At 38.5% G+C, this 15,952-nt stretch overlaps 1 protein-coding gene and 1 long non-coding RNA gene across 5 annotated transcripts in view; one reads left to right on the top strand and one right to left on the bottom strand.

Moving 5' to 3' along the window:
• The window catches only part of LOC110441761, a 9,284-nt gene extending 8,601 nt beyond the window's left edge, over nt 1–683 (bottom strand). Inside the window, exon 1 of the long non-coding RNA XR_002461916.1 lies at nt 416–683. This is a non-coding gene — a long non-coding RNA (uncharacterized LOC110441761). The remainder of the gene's footprint in view (nt 1–415) is intronic.
• Nucleotides 1–9,611, top strand: part of LOC110441759 (cytoplasmic aconitate hydratase-like) — a 48,803-nt gene extending 39,192 nt beyond the window's left edge. For 2 of the 4 annotated variants that reach the window (XM_021485003.1, XM_021485002.1), the window contains 4 exons: nt 806–953; nt 1,400–1,522; nt 2,613–2,798; nt 3,441–9,611. In XM_021485003.1, the coding sequence (XP_021340678.1) occupies nt 806–953; nt 1,400–1,522; nt 2,613–2,798; nt 3,441–3,551 (568 nt within the window). In that variant the 3' untranslated portion in view covers nt 3,552–9,611. The remainder of the gene's footprint in view (nt 1–805; nt 954–1,399; nt 1,523–2,612; nt 2,799–3,440) is intronic. The other 2 variants (XR_002461914.1, XR_002461915.1) reach the window with 2 other exon arrangements.
• Nucleotides 9,612–15,952: the final 6,341 nt, after the last annotated feature.

Genomic DNA, 15,952 nt, shown 5'->3' with positions numbered 1-15,952 from the left:
CCCAGTGTGTTGTATAGCCCTCCCCCTATATATCCTGCCCAGTGTGTTGTATAGCCCTCCCCCAAATATCCTGCCCAGCGTATTGTATAGCCCTCCCCCTATATATCCTGCTAAGTGTATTGTATAGCCCTCCCCCTATATATCCTGCTAAGTGTATTGTATAGCCCTCCCCCTATATATCCTGCCCAGTGTATTGTATAGCCCTCCTCCTATATATCCTGCCCATTGTATTGTATAGCCCTCCTCCTACATATGTATAACCTGCCCAGTGTATTGTATAGCCCTCCTCCTATATATTTTGCCCAGTGTATTGTATAGCCCTCCCCCTATATATCCTTCCCAGTGTGTTGTATAGCCCTCCTCCTACATATCCTACCCAGTGTATTGTATAGCCCTCCTCCTACATATGTATAACCTGCCCAGTGTATTGTATAGCCCTCCCCCTATATATCCTGCCCAGTGTGTTGTATAGCCCTCCCCCTATATATCCTGCCCAGTGTGTTGGATAGCCCTCCCCCTATATATCCTTCCCAGTGTGTTGGATAGGCCTCCCCCTATATATCCTGCCCAGTGTGTTGTATAGCCCTCCCCCTATATATCCTGCCCAGTGTATTGTATAGCCCTCCCCCTATATATCCTGCCCAATGTATTGTATAGCCCTCTCCAGCTCTCTTGGTATCCTGTCGACTCTATTTCAGATGTTATTTGGTTGAGGCCGGGTCCACGATACCATTCTTAGTAATGTATTTATACATCAAACATCTCAATGTTACGATGTTGTGACTTATTATTCTGTTGTTGACAGTTTAACTCCCAGACAGTTCAACTCTTATGGATCCCGACGTGGCAATGATGCCGTGATGACACGTGGAACGTTCGCTAACATCCGATTGGTCAATAAATTTGTTTCCAAACCGGGACCAAGGACAGCTTATCTACCCAATGGAGAAGAGGTAAACATTGAAATTTATTGTCTGGAGGTTGGGTGCATCTTAAAAAAAATCAAACAAAATCAGTGAAATTAAAAAATACAGATTATTGAGGGAACTGTATCTGTCAAATTGTCTATTTGTTGTTGAAAAATATTACCTAGATTTTTGTATCCATGTAAACTCTGATTTCTAAAGTCATACAGTTAAAAGATCAAATAACTATTCAAGTTAAAAAGGTTAAAAGGTTTGTACATTCTTTGTTACAAGGTCAAGGTCACCGTCTTGATTTATGATTGGCTGTAGACAAAGAGAAGTAGGGAATGTATATTGGTTTTGCTCACTGTTGTGTTCTTTCTGTCAGCTATGAACCTGCATGTATTTGCATGAAACATATTAAACACTTTTCATTTATTTTGTTCTGAAACTTTTAATCTTAATTCAATTTTTTTGGCCTGCGTATATTTTAGATGGACATCTTTGACGCAGCAGAGCGGTATCGCAGTGAAGGACAACAAGTGATTGTACTAGCTGGGAAGGATTATGGGTCAGGATCATCACGTGATTGGGCTGCTAAAGGTCCCTGGATGTTGGTACGTTTGGAGTTATCTCCCCTTATGTCATAAAACCTCTAAGTTGCTGTAGTTTATCATGTTAACTTAGTTTATTCTGAACGCAGGCATATCTGCCTCTTTATTCAGATCATCGTCCATATTTATTTTATCATAATATATAAAAATGTCTATAACAATAACGTCACTCCAATGTTGTTGTGAATCTCCTTTCATCACTTTCCCAAAATTTATTAAAAGTTATTAGATTTGGTGCTTGAATCACGTTCTCGGGTAGGGAATTCCAGTTGCTAACAATTCGTTAAGTAAATGAGTATTTCCTAACGTCCAGTCTGCTTCTTGATTTATCCAGACTGGGTGAATGTCCTCCAGTCCTTTTATCTTGTTTTATTGACAAAAGTCCCTTTGATGTTGTTGTATCGTAGACTCCCAAACATTTTGCGTGGGTAAAACATAGTAATTTGTTTATGAACTAGTTTCAGATATAGTGGTCTGATGTTGTTTTCTGATTAGCATTCACTATAATACAGGACTCAGGGGGTCAAAATATGTCTTCATGGATAAGGGACCTGCAGTAAAACAATAAATAATAATAATTTGAGGTTCCTGTATACCGCTTTATCACAACCTAGTTCGTAGGTAGTCTCAAAGCGGTTCACAAATTATTATCCGTGGTTATAGGGCCTTTGCAACCAGCCAATGACTTTCTCAAATCCCTGGGGAGCATATAGCCGGTGCTGCCATTTCGGCGCTCACAGCTAGCATTCTACAATTCTAGTACTGCCCAACCACGTACTCATTTACAGCTGAGTAGACTGGAACAAGCGGAGTAAAGTATCTTGCTCTAAGATACAACACAGTGCCGTGCCGTTGACTCGAACCCGCAACCCTTCGGACACTAGCCCGGCGTCCTACCACTTGACTACCGTGCCTCCACAAGCATGCCCTATCTTCATGTCTTCCACTTTTCACTATTCATAATTCCTTAGCGCACTTAATGTTTTAATTTCATTGACAAACAAATCAAAGGCCCTTGTCAAACTCCTAAAGGAAGGCTTTTAGTCAGTAAAAACTTGCACTTTTTGATATATGTAAAACTTCTGGATTTCAGGGTATTAAGGCTGTGATCGCGGAGAGCTACGAGAGGATTCATCGTAGTAATTTGGTCGGTATGGGAATCATACCGTTCCAGTACCTGCCTGGTCAGACTGCCGAGAGCCTTGGACTGACCGGAAAGGAACGCTTCTCTATCGACCTTCCAGACGACATTAAAGCTGGTCAGGTCATGACTATAAAGGTCAGTGATATTTGATAGTAAACAATTACCAGAATATTACCAGAAAACTGGGTCATATAAAGTCATTAGTTCACAGTTCATTGAAATTTGACGTTTAATTCTCCTATCTTTGACTGAATTGTCTCCCTCTGTTTTACCTGTTAAAGATTTCTATGTCACTCTCAGGGTATGAAAGATTGCAGCAGAAAAGGACAATACTATGACGTCTTGGGAACAATCAGATATGACATCGTAATCAGCTTTTGACGTGAGAGGTCATGTGTAAATCAGGATATCAAACAGATTACAAATGCTGAACATTCTTCGTTTTAAACATAGGACTGGGGTGATACCTTGAGGGTATTACAGAGAAACCTCCAACCTTTGGGGTGATTATTAATGCATTCACCCCTACAGTTTTAAGTTGGACTTGCCTAGTCTTTGAATTGGCAATGTTCAAAATGTGACTTTAGGGGTGAATGGGTTAACCAAATAAATCACCCCACGGGTTGGAGATTTCTCTCTAACACCCTAAGGTAGTGTAAGAGTCTATTAATCTACCTGATTCTAGTGACACTTTTTTTATTAGGAAATGTATCGGGGCTCTAATACAATATAAATCGGTTTCTAACCCTGCATTTATCATTGTTTTGTTTGTTTCAGTTAAGTGACGGACGCACCTTCAGTGTTTGCTGTCGTTTTGACACAGATGTGGAGCTTACCTACTTCAGACATGGTGGCATTCTAAACTACATGATACGACAAATGTTGTAACAGTGCTGATTATAACATAGGTCTCCATGGTGATGTGTGATGATCATGATAACACAGGTCCCCATGGTGATATGTGATGATAACATGGGTCTCCATGGTGATGTGTGATCATACGTAGGTCTCCATGGTGATATGTGATCATACGTAGGTCTCCATGGTGATATGAGATCATAACATAGGTCTCCATGGTGATGTGAAATAATTACAGGTCTCCAAGGTGATATGTGATCAAACGTAGGTCTCCATGGTGATATGTGATCATAAAATAGGTCTCCATGGTGATGTGAAATAATTACAGGTCTCCAAGGTGATATATGATCATAGGTAGGTCTCCATGGTGATATGTGATCATAACATAGGTCTCCATGGTGATATGAAATAATTACAGGTCTCCATGGTGATATGTGATCATACGTAGGTCTCCATGGTGATCTGTGATGATACAGAGGTGTCAATGGCGATATGTGATCATACAGAGGTGTCAATGGTGATATGGGTCATAACAGTTCTCCATGTTGATATGAAATAATTACAGGTCTCCATGGTGATATGTGATCATACGTAGGTCTCCATGGTGATCTGTGATCATACAGAGGTGTCAATGGCGGCATGCCATATGATTGGATGTCTAAAGCAATAATGAATAAACACTTATCTCATGTTGTCATGGTTACCATATTTATCATAAATCCTTTTAGACTAGTAACCATGGCAACAGTAGAAACAGTGTTTATTCTATGGATATTTGTGATAAAGATAAAAAGGTGTTGAAGTAGAGAAGTATATATTTCTGTGTGGTTCTTGTGTGAGAGTCGGGGAGAAAATAGTTGTAGTAAAAGAAGAGATATATGTCGATACATGTTTCGCGTAACCACCTCATTTTATATAAAATTTGTTCATAAATAATGTTTTATTTACATTTTTATTTTGGGTAAGTGGGTATGTGCTGTAGGAAAATGTTTGTAAGTTTGTATTTTGATAGTGGAAGTCAGTTCCTGATATAAACCAGTGACAAGCCTGTGTTCACGTATAAGCCCACCCCATTCTGTGACAGATTTGGCTTGGGCCGTACTTATACATACTGCAGATCACTTGCATTTTTTGAGTTCAATATTTTCATTTTAATTTGTGGGTCGTGAATTTAAATACCTCAAAAATATTTACTCTTGACAATTGCAAAAACAGATTTTCAGGAAAATTGAGTGATTTGAGTAGAATGAAATACTGTACTGTAACATTTCTCTATTTATTTGAAGAAGCTGTGGGAACTGTAACCCATATCTGTATTGATTTTCAAATTTAGAATTTTATTTATTTCAAATTTATCAAAGTTTTTATCAAACTTGAGATACCTGGTACCTGAAATTTGCAAAATAAAAAAGAAACATTATAGGGTCTTTGAGGTACAGTTCCTGTAGCCATATGTGAAAATAGCACAGTAAGAGTGTAACTGTGCACATAATTCACGGGAGATACAGCTACATATGTGTGTAGTGAATGATTAACGGGAGATACAGCTACATATGTGTGTAGTGACTGATTAACGGGAGATACAGCTGCTACATATGTGTGTAGTGACTGATTAACAGGAGATACAGCTACATATGTGTGTAGCCACTGATTAACGGGAGATACAGCAATGTGTGTAGCGACACTGCGGACAGTTCCTGGACTGGACTATTAAGAACTAGTCTCCCTGGTTACAAGAGAGATACAGCTATGTAGTGACATTTCAGACAGTTCCTGGGCCCATATTAATGAAACCATGCTCAAACTTGTATACTTCGCTAAAACCCATATTTTTGTTTCAGTGATAAATTGAGAACAAAATACATTTTTCTGAGGATTAGAAAATACATTGAAGAGACTTCAAACCGAATATTGTTTTAAGGTTACACAGTACTTTCTGACCGTATCACTTGATTTAAGTGTAGACATGCTTGAGCATGAGAACAGTTCATGAATACGGGCCCTGGACTGTTAGGTCTTTGTCTGTGTATGGTTAGGTCCTTGTCTGTATCGTTTGTTCAGGCCAGAATCAGTACGGATCTTTCCTGGCAGTCTAGATCAATATGTCAGCCATATGAAGATGGAGACTTATCAAGGTTGCAACTTTTCAATCATTGATGTTTGCTCAAGTTTTGACAAATCACATAATTATACTCAAGATTTAAGGATATTTAATCAGAGAAAATCCTGTATATGTATTTATAGATTTAGTACTTTAGATCTGGGCCAATCAAAGCTGTGTTAGCTTAACCACATATTAACACAAAACTTTTAGGTATATTCAACATATGTTTTCTAAATTAATGAAATTCAAATAAAAATTGTATGTATAGAGATTCAAAATTAAGCTCTCTGTTTCTCGGGAGTTAATCAAAGAATATACCATTAAGAATAGGTAGACAAAAAACAACAACATTTTCTGAAGATATTTATGTTGTATGAAAAGTATTGATTGTCAAAAATAATATATACATATAACTTGGATATTTTCATAGGGCCACAGTGGCCGACTCAGCCCGAGTGGTTAAGGCACATAGGGGCCACAGTGGCCGACTCAGCCCGAGTGGTTAAGGCACATAGGGTCCACAGTGGCCGACTCAGCCCGAGTGGTTAAGGCACATAGGGGCCACAGTGGCCAACTCAGCCCGGGTGGTTAAGGCACATAGAGGCCACAGTGGCCGACTCAGCCCGAGTGGTTAAGGCACATAGGGCCACAGTGGCCGACTCAGCCCGAGTGATTAAGGCACATAGGGTCCACAGTGGCCGACTCATCCCGAGTGGTTAAGGCACATAGGGTCCACAGTGGCCGACTCATCCCGAGTGGTTAAGGCACATAGGGTCCACAGTGGCCGACTCAGCCCGAGGGGTTAAGGCACATAGGGGCCACAGTGGCCAACTCAGCCCGGGGGGTTAAGGCACATAGAGGCCACAGTGGCCGACTCAGCCCGAGCGGTTAAGGCACATATGGGCCACAGTGGCCGAGTCAGCCCGGGTGGTTAAGGCACATAGGGGCCACAGTGGCCCCCTCAGCCCGAGTGGTTAAGGCACATAGGGCCACAGTGGCCGACTCAGCCCGAGTGATTAAGGCACATAGGGGACACAGTGGCCGACTCAGCCCGAGTGGTTAAAGCACATAGGGGCCACAGTGGCCGACTCAGCCCGAGTGATTAAGGCACATAGGGGCCACAGTGGCGGACTCAGCCCGAGTGGTTAAGGCACATAGGGGCCACAGTGGCCCACTCAGCCCGAGTGGTTAAGGCACATATGGGCCACAGTGGCCGACTCAGCCCGAGTGGTTAAGGCACATAGGGGCCACAGTGGCCGACTCAGCCCGAGTGGTTAAGGCACATAGGGGCCACAGTGGCCGAGTCAGCCCGAGTGGTTAAGGCACATAGGGGCCACAGTGGCCGAGTCAGCCCGAGTGGTTAAGGCACATAGGGGCCACAGTGGCCGACTCAGCCCGAGTGATTAAGGCATCTGACATTCTGCTACCACGTCCTTAAATGACCATTGCTGTTTATAGGACATAAAACACAAACAAGTTAAAAGATTAAGTAGATATTGTACATACTATGGTACATTTTAACCCTTTCACCCCTATGTAACTTTAGTAGACATTACCGTGCATTGATATGGATGAGTCCATTATGGTCTACAGTGGTGAAAGTGTTAGATACTCGACACTATATACTGTGGTAGACTTCCTTTATTGTACCCAGTTACTACAGTACAGATGTACTAACTTTTATATTCTAACAGATAACTCCATGTATAGGTCCATTAAGTGAATTATTAACGGCCACAATGTATCCTTAAGTTAAGATGAAAAATACATTTACATGAATTTGAAGCTTGATGTTTAGATAAGTTAAATTTTTGAATCTTATTGCTGTTTTAGACATTTTGAGAGAAAGACTTGTAAGATAAGCAAGATTTAAAAACATCCAATGTTGTATGAGGATTGACTTTGTTCTTTGTCTTTAATACTCCTGGTACCAAATATCTGGCAATGAGACCATGCCTGGTAATAAGCCCACCGATCCTCTTCAGGGTTATCAAATTGTCAATATCTTTTCAATAAGCCCATCCCCAACTTCTGATTCCACATTTCATAATGGCCCCCTGTGGTAATTGAAGAATTATTATGTATCCAGAAAAAAAACAAAAATTGAAACCTACTGTCACTATATATGAATATATTTTATTTTATTTTTTTCTTTATTCAATGCCTTTGTGTTACACCTTGAAAGTCTGAATTTAATTTGTTTTGAAATTTGAGAGAATTGGAAAATGAAAATGAGAGATACAGGTCCTGTTGACCTCTTTTTAAGCAGAGTGTGTCTGTGTATGGAAATAATAGTGGTTTGTGTGATTGAAAAGTTGAATTAATGCATTATGACATTTGTTATCTCCCCTTGGCAACATCAAGAGCCATTCTTCACGGGTACTAGCCTCGTCTGTCAATACACCTTTAATATAATCACTATTTTATAGGTGTATTGACAGATGAGGCTATTACCTGTGCTTTAACAGTTAAGGAAAATTTGTCAAACGTTTTAAATAAGTTGTTAAAAACTAAAATCTAAGCAAAAATGTAAGTGTGTTTACTTGTATAACGTTAATTTTATATTAGTAGTAAACAAATATGTATTTTTAATCATGACTATTAAATATGACCAACAACATTTCTTTACTGATTGTAGCTCTGACAGCAAAAGGGAAAAACTACAGTTACTTCTCCTAGTTACCCCAGCCAATGTGGTGATCATTGTCAATCTACAGTTACTTCTCCTAGTTATACCAGCCAATGTGGTGATCATTGTCAAACTACAGTTACTTCTCCTAGTTACACCAGCCAATGTGGTGATCATTGTCAAACTTCAGTCTAAGTCTCTAATAGTTTTGTTACTTAAAAAAACAAATGCACATTTTACGTCAAATCCTGCAAACTGAATGTATTTTTCATCTTATTTTTGTCTACATGATGTGTTTGGCTGTGATAAGTCACAGGAATTACAATCAAGATCGTCAGGCATTACTGTACAGCACCATGAATTTGTGATCAAATATTTTGTTGTACTTGAATTTTTTTTTGACGTCTTTTAATTGAGTGATGGAGTATACACTTTCGCCTTGGATAAAACCTTGGCACAAGGACAAAATAAGTCTTGCAAGACCATTATCAATATCCTCTACCTCTGGTCTGGTTGTAAGGAGAGCTGCTCAAGTCACTGATATAAGTAACATTGGTTACTTATTACTATAATGACATTTTGAAAACTGGAAAAAATGCTGAATTATGTTGAGGATTTATGATTTCTTCATATTCACATTTATTATTAAATTTCGAAAAGAAAAATGCAGTCTGTAACAATTTATATATGAGAGATATTAATGATGATTGTTAAGTGGTCTGCAGTAATCAAGCTATACATATCTACAGTTAAATATGTTTACAATCAGTAGTCAATCATGTGTTCCGTCGTTTATAATCAACAATCAAGCTTATGTTGTTTATAATCAACAGTCAAGCTTATGTTGTTTATAATCAACAATCAAGCTTATGTTCTGTTGTTTATAATCAAAAGTCAAGCTTGTGTTCCGTTGTTTATTTATCAGTTGTCAAGCTTATGGTCCCCTTATGAATTCCCAGGACATGTAAAGATAAACCGTTACTATTGGACACAATGTGGGGAGAATGTCAAAATATACAGGTTCTACTGTATAAGTCTTTATTTTACAAAACTAGGACATTATTTTATGAAACTAAAGTCCATTTTGTAAAAGTGAGATGGGGGAAAAAGATTAAATGTTTTTTGTTTTGTTTTTTGTTCTGCATGTTGCCTGAAATTTGAACTCATTGCTTCTTGGACATATTGACTTGGGTTCCTTTGTTATAAACACGGTTCACTGAAGTTTGATATGCCCACATGTCGTATTGTACAATTTGTGTAATTGGAGGATGATTTACGTGGAATGAGTGTCACTTAAACATGTATAGTGTGCTAGCTACTGCAAAATCTATTTAAATAAAAATTAATTAATTATAAAGTAATGTGTTGCTTGTTTCTCCTAATTTGATAAAATTGGTGTGGTTTATTGACATCGTAAGGTAAAACATGACCATATGTTAGAAAGTTGGAGAGAGAAAAAAACTGTGGTTAGCCCATCGTCGGTGTAATCTGACCGGGTCACATACTCCCAGGGTTACACCCACCTACATTCTCTGCACCACTGGAATATGTCATGACGCCATAATGTCTGCTGACAGCGTCGAGACTGCATACGACATTAGTTACTGTGATGACGCTAAACCCTTAACAAGTCTGTCGGATTATGAGAGGCATAGTTTGTTCCCAGGAGGCTAACCTCCTCAATAAACAGTTTCACTCTGTCTTCTCAGCCCAGTCACCAATGTCTTTGAAAGGCAGGGCAGTAGCGTAGCTCTTTAGGCTCGAGTAGGCACGTGCTACACATAAATTCAAGAAATTGATTTTTAGCTTACCTGCCCGAAGGGCAAGTGAGCTTATGCCATGGTGCGAGGTCCGTCGTCCGTCCTTCCGGCGTCAACTTTTTACTTAAACAACCTCTTTAGTAACCAAAAGGCCTAGGATGATGATATTTGGTCAGTAGCATCCTGGAATCAAGGGCTACCAAGTTTGTTCAAATGAATGACCTTCATCCATTTTCAAGGTCACAGGGGTCAAATATGTTAAAATCTTTGAACGACTTCTACTGAAGAACCAAGAGGCCTAGGGTGATGATATTTGGCCAGTAACATGCTGGGAGGAAGGGCTACCAAGTTTGTTCAAACAAATGACCTTCTCCCATTTCCAAGGTCATAGGGGTCAAATATGTTTAAAACCTGTAAAACGACTTCTTCTGAATAACCAAAAGGCCTAGGGGGATGATATTTGGCCAGTAACATGCTGAAATGAATGGCTACCAAGTTTGTTCAAACAAATGCCCTTCTCCCATTTCCAAGGTCACAGGGGTCAAATATGTTTAAAACCTGTAAAACGACTTCTTCTGAATAACCAAAAGGCCTAGGGTGATGATATTTGGCCAGTAACATGCTGAAATGAATGGCTACCAAGTTTTTTCAAACAAATAACCTTCACCCATTTTCAAGGTCACAGGGGTCAAATATGTTAAAACCTTTGAACGACTTCTTCTGAAGAACCAAGAGGCTTAGGGTGATGATATTTGGCCAGTGACATGCTGGGATGAAGAGGTACCAAGTTTTTTCAAACAAATGACCTTCACCCATTTTTAAGGTCACAGGGGTCAAATATGTTTAAAACCTTTAAACAACTTCTTTGGAATACCCAAGAGGGAAAGGATAATGTTATTTGGCCATTAACATGCTTGGATGAAGGGCTACCAAGTTTGTTCAAATAAATGACCTTCATCTATTTTCAAGGTCACAGGGGTCAAATATGTTAAATACTTTTCAACAACTTCTTCTCAGTAACTTAAAGGCTAAGGGTGATGATATTTGGCCAGTATCATGCTTGGATGAAGGGCTACCAAGTTTGTTCAAATAAATGACCTTCATCTATTTTCAAGGTCACAGGGGTCAAATATGTAAAATACCTTTCAACAACTTCTTCTCAGTAACTAAAAGGCTAAGGGTGATGATATTTGGCCAGTATCATGCTTGGATGAAGGGCTACCAAGTTTGTTCAAACAAATGACCTACTCCCATTTTCAAGGTTGCAGGGGTCAAACATGTTAAAAACCTTTAAACAACTTCTTCTGAACTACCAAGAGGCCTAGGGTTGTGATATTTTGCCAGTTAGATGCTGGGATGAAGTGCTACCAAATATGTTCAAATGAATGAACTTCGCTCATATCCAAGGTCACAGGGGTCAAATATGTTAAAATCTTTGAACGACTTCTTCTGAATAACAAAGAGGCATAGGGTGATGATATTTGGCCTTTAGCATGCTGGGATGAAGGGCTACCAAGTTTGTTCAAACAAATTACCTTCACCCATTTTCAAGGTCACAGGGGTCAAATATGTTTAAAACCTTTAAAACTACTTCTCAATAACCAAGATGCTGAGGGTTATAATATTTGGCCTGTAGCAAGCTGGGTTGAAGCGCTACCAAGTTTGTTAAAATGAATGACCTTGACAATTATTCAAGGTCACAATGGTCAAATATGTTTAAAACCTTTAAACAACATCTTTTCAATAACCAAAAGTCCTAGGATGATGCTGTTTGGCCAGTAGCATGCTAGGATGAAGGACTACCAAGTTTATTCAAACGAATGACCTCGACATATCTTAAAGGTCACAGGGGTCAAATATGTTTAAAACCTTTAAACAACCTCTTCTCAATAAGCAAAAGGCTAAGGGTGATGCTATTTGGCCATTAACATGCCTGGATTAAGGACTACCAGGTTTTTTCAAATGAATGACCTTCGCCCGTATGCAAGGTCACAGTGGTCAATATATGATTAAATCTTTAAATGACTTGTTCTGTATAACCAAAAGGTCAAGGGTAATGATATTTTGCCAGAAGCATGCTTGGTTTGACGACTATAAACTCTGTTCAACCTTATGTCCTTGTTCGACATTCAAGGTCACAGGCGTCATATGTTTAAATCTTTTAATAGGTTCTTATGAGTCAAACACTGATATTCTGCCTGTAGCTGTATTTTAGTCCACTTTAAAGATTATTTGTGAGATTAATACCAGGTGAGCGATTCAGGCCCATTGGGCCTCTTGTTTTAATGTTTTAAAATTAAGGACTATATTACATTTATATCCAGGATGTTTAAGCTCAAGTAGAAATACGGAAAACCTCGTGGTTTTTTTCCACAGTCAAAAAAGATCATTTCAAGCTTACATTTAATAATGGTAATACCACAACGACGAACAAATTAATGGTACCAAAATTTCGAAACCAAGTCAGAAGATCCCCTCGCAGTGAAACTGTCTCGTCTTCTGAGGCTACCCAAAGTCAGGCATCATTCTGTAACCTCCTGTCCCACCATACCCTGATTTCGTACGCTTAGGATGTAGGCTAGCATATTATTACCAAGTGACCATTCTCCCTGCCCGATAGGACGACAGCCACCTATACAAACATCCTACCTTGTAACAAAATACAAGAATTTTTATTTAGAGTCGTATATGTTGTAATGGAAACAGTAGCTCTGTAGCGCTATTATTACGACAAACAAAGGTATAAAAACAGGATATATAAGACAACATGCAGAAAACAACAGGCATTATAAACACAGGTCAAGAAAAAAAAAATCACAGCATGTAGTAATTAAAAACAACTTGGCATGTATAGAACAAAGTATATATAAAAATCTATATTAAAATTGATGCTGCACAAAGATTCATGCCAGATGCTCACAAACTAAGAAATCAATAAATAAGAGCACTAGCATCGAATCATGGTATCACAAGACATGGTAAAAACTAATTATAGAAATGATAAAAAAAAAGGTTGGAACAAACAAACAAACCTAGTTACATATGGCGCAGGAACACAACTGGCCGTCCCAAGTGTGCAGCAGTCTGCGAAAGCTCTGGATATTTTTTAGTTCATTCGGCAAACTGTTCCACACTTGAGAAGCCTCAAAACGAAAAGACTCTTGGTACCTTAATGGTGTTCTCTTGGCTGAAATTATATTCAACATTATTTTTAACAACCAATAACCCATTTAAAATTTTAAAGACTTCTGTAGCCATATAATATAGTCTTCCTTCTAACAACGTGTAAAAGTGTGAGGTTTTTTTTGTGTAAAATATCTATCACAGGTGAGGTAAAATTAATTTTCAATAAAACGCAGAGCTTTTTCCTGTATCTTTTCCATCTTTCGAGTGTTGCCCGAGACTACAAAAATGCCAGGCTAGGGGCAGTAATTAAAATAAGATGAAATAAAAGATTAAAAAATGATCTTTCCCTTTTTGGTAAGACTATTTCCAATTCTTATCAAAATAGCTAATTGTTTGGAGGCCTTTCTACAGATTTTAGATACATGGTTATCAAATTTCAATAAAGAGTCAATCTCCACACCTAGCAGAGTAACACTATTTTTACAATCAATTACCTGGTCTCCAATAGAAAAGGATCTAATGTTGTCACAGGTATTTTTCCCTATGCATATGGTCCGAAATTTACTAGGACTTGCTTTCATACCATTTGCTGAAAAAAGGTTTAGTAAAAATATACTTTCTTTTTCTAGAGTAAGTTTAAGGTTTGAAGAACAGTTGCTAATATATGAAAGGGTATTGTCATCAGCATAATTGTACAAATCGCAGTCTTTTAGAAACGTAAAAATGTCATTAAGAAAAATGTTAAAAATCAGTGGGCCGACAATAGACCCTTGGGGGACTCCCTTCCTCAGCAGCTTCCAGTCCGTTGACATCGGGGCAAAGTCTTATCCGCTGCTGTCTGCCACTGAGATAGCTGCCGATGAAACTGTCTGCAATCTCATCCAGCCTATAGGCTCGCAGCTTCTCCGGTAGCAGATTGTGTGGAATACAGTCAAAGGCCTTGGAGAGATCCATCAGAATTGCACCAATATACTGACGATCATCCAAGGCCCGACGCCAATCCTCAAGTAGACGAAGCAGAGTAGACTGGCACCCGAAACCCCCTCTGAAAGCTGCTAAGTAAGGATTAAAAAATATACTAAAAAATCACTAAGTTGTGTATGTACAATTCTTTCAAATACTTTTGAAAGAGTGGGTAAAATGCTAACAGGCCTGTACTTTTCTTTATTCATAGGTATTACTTGTGCCTGTTTTAAGGTATCTGGGAACTGCTGTTGTAAAATACAATGATTAAATAACATAGATAAGGGTGGGGGCTTAGGGCCTCGGATCCTGCTTTTAGCATTTTGGCAGAAATTCCGTCCACCCCAGTAGATTTCTTGCAGTCTAAATTTGATATAAGTTTCGTTACCTCTGCAGTACTGACATCGCTAAAGTTAAAGGACCCCTCATCTGCCTCAGGTTTCATGTTGTTTTGGATATGTACAATTCTTGGGTGATCAGAAAAATACCATTCACCATCAAGCTCTTTCCCAATATCATTTGCTATATCAGTAAAATATTCATTAAAAATAACACATACTTTCTTCTGATCAGAGATTACATCGTTTTCCTCAAGTACAATGCTTTGATCATTTCTACATTCATTTGAAAAAAAGGCTTTACTGGGCCAAAAGTCTTTACAGCTACGGCCTGTGCTACAACATTCAAAAAAGTAATTACCGACCGACTTTCTCCTAATCTTAACAACAAGGTTTCTCCGACACCTATAAGCTTCCCAATTTTCTGCATTTTTGAACTTCTTGTATTTATTAAATAATATTCGCTTCCTGTAAATGGCTTTTCTAAGTACGCTATTTAAAAAAGGGGGCTTATTTACCTTTATCCTTCTCTCCTTAATTGGTAAATGTTCATCAATTACATCTTTAAGCATACATTCATGGTACCAATAAACATCATCAACATCCTCAAAAGTAAAAGCTACGTCAAAAGGCACATTACTTAAATCATGATTAAAACTTGCTTTGTCAAAATTTCTGTAACTACGAAATTTACATTTATCCTTGGGTAGCCTAGGGGCTGTTACTATGCCAATATAGTTATGCCAGTCGCTAACGCCACATCCAAACTTAACTGTGTGGAAGCAAAGGGTAGGACGGTTAGTGAGGATTACATCAACTAAAGATGGATAGCAGTCTTTAGCTGGTAGGCGATGTGATTTTATTTACAAAGAGATCACACAAATCCAACAAAGATTTAACCTTTGTTGGATGTGAAACATCAAAGTTTAAACCACCAACAATCATTACATTGTCATATTTCGTGAAAATTTTGTCTAATCCGATGGAACAGTCATCCATAAAAGAGTCATCGTTCATGGAAAGGGGCATGTTCATAGTTTCTAATAAGTAATTAAGATAAGTTAAGTCCGTCTTTAACTCAGTGACTTACCTAGCAACTATTGGTTGATATACTGAACCCGATTTAACGAAATAAGCCGTTTGAATTACAATAAAACAACAAAACACAAAGTCTGTATTTCCTGACTCCGATGTGCAAACCACACAAAACAATCTGCATGTATTCGTGTGTGCTGACAAAGAATCTAATATTTTAATCTGTGTCTGCAAACACTATTACATTGTCTTCTTGCAAAAACAGAACTAGAATGCTTGATAACCAATGTAACCCTATCTATTTACTTTCCAAGTTTTCAAGAGACGCTAATCACCCTTCTGTATTAAAATCTTCTCGAACACAAGTCACGTTAATGATAATGATACGGACCTGCCTCCTTTGCATTGGATTCCGAAACTTCACAAGAATCTTTATAAATAACGTTTTATCGCGGGCTCATCTTCTTGCTCAGCAT

Source organism: Mizuhopecten yessoensis, unplaced genomic scaffold (genome assembly GCF_002113885.1).
Source record: "Mizuhopecten yessoensis strain PY_sf001 unplaced genomic scaffold, ASM211388v2 scaffold716121, whole genome shotgun sequence".
Taxonomy (NCBI): Eukaryota; Metazoa; Mollusca; class Bivalvia; order Pectinida; family Pectinidae; genus Mizuhopecten; species Mizuhopecten yessoensis.
Note: the sequence above shows the minus strand (reverse complement) of the source record. Positions and strands in the feature narration are given on the sequence as shown.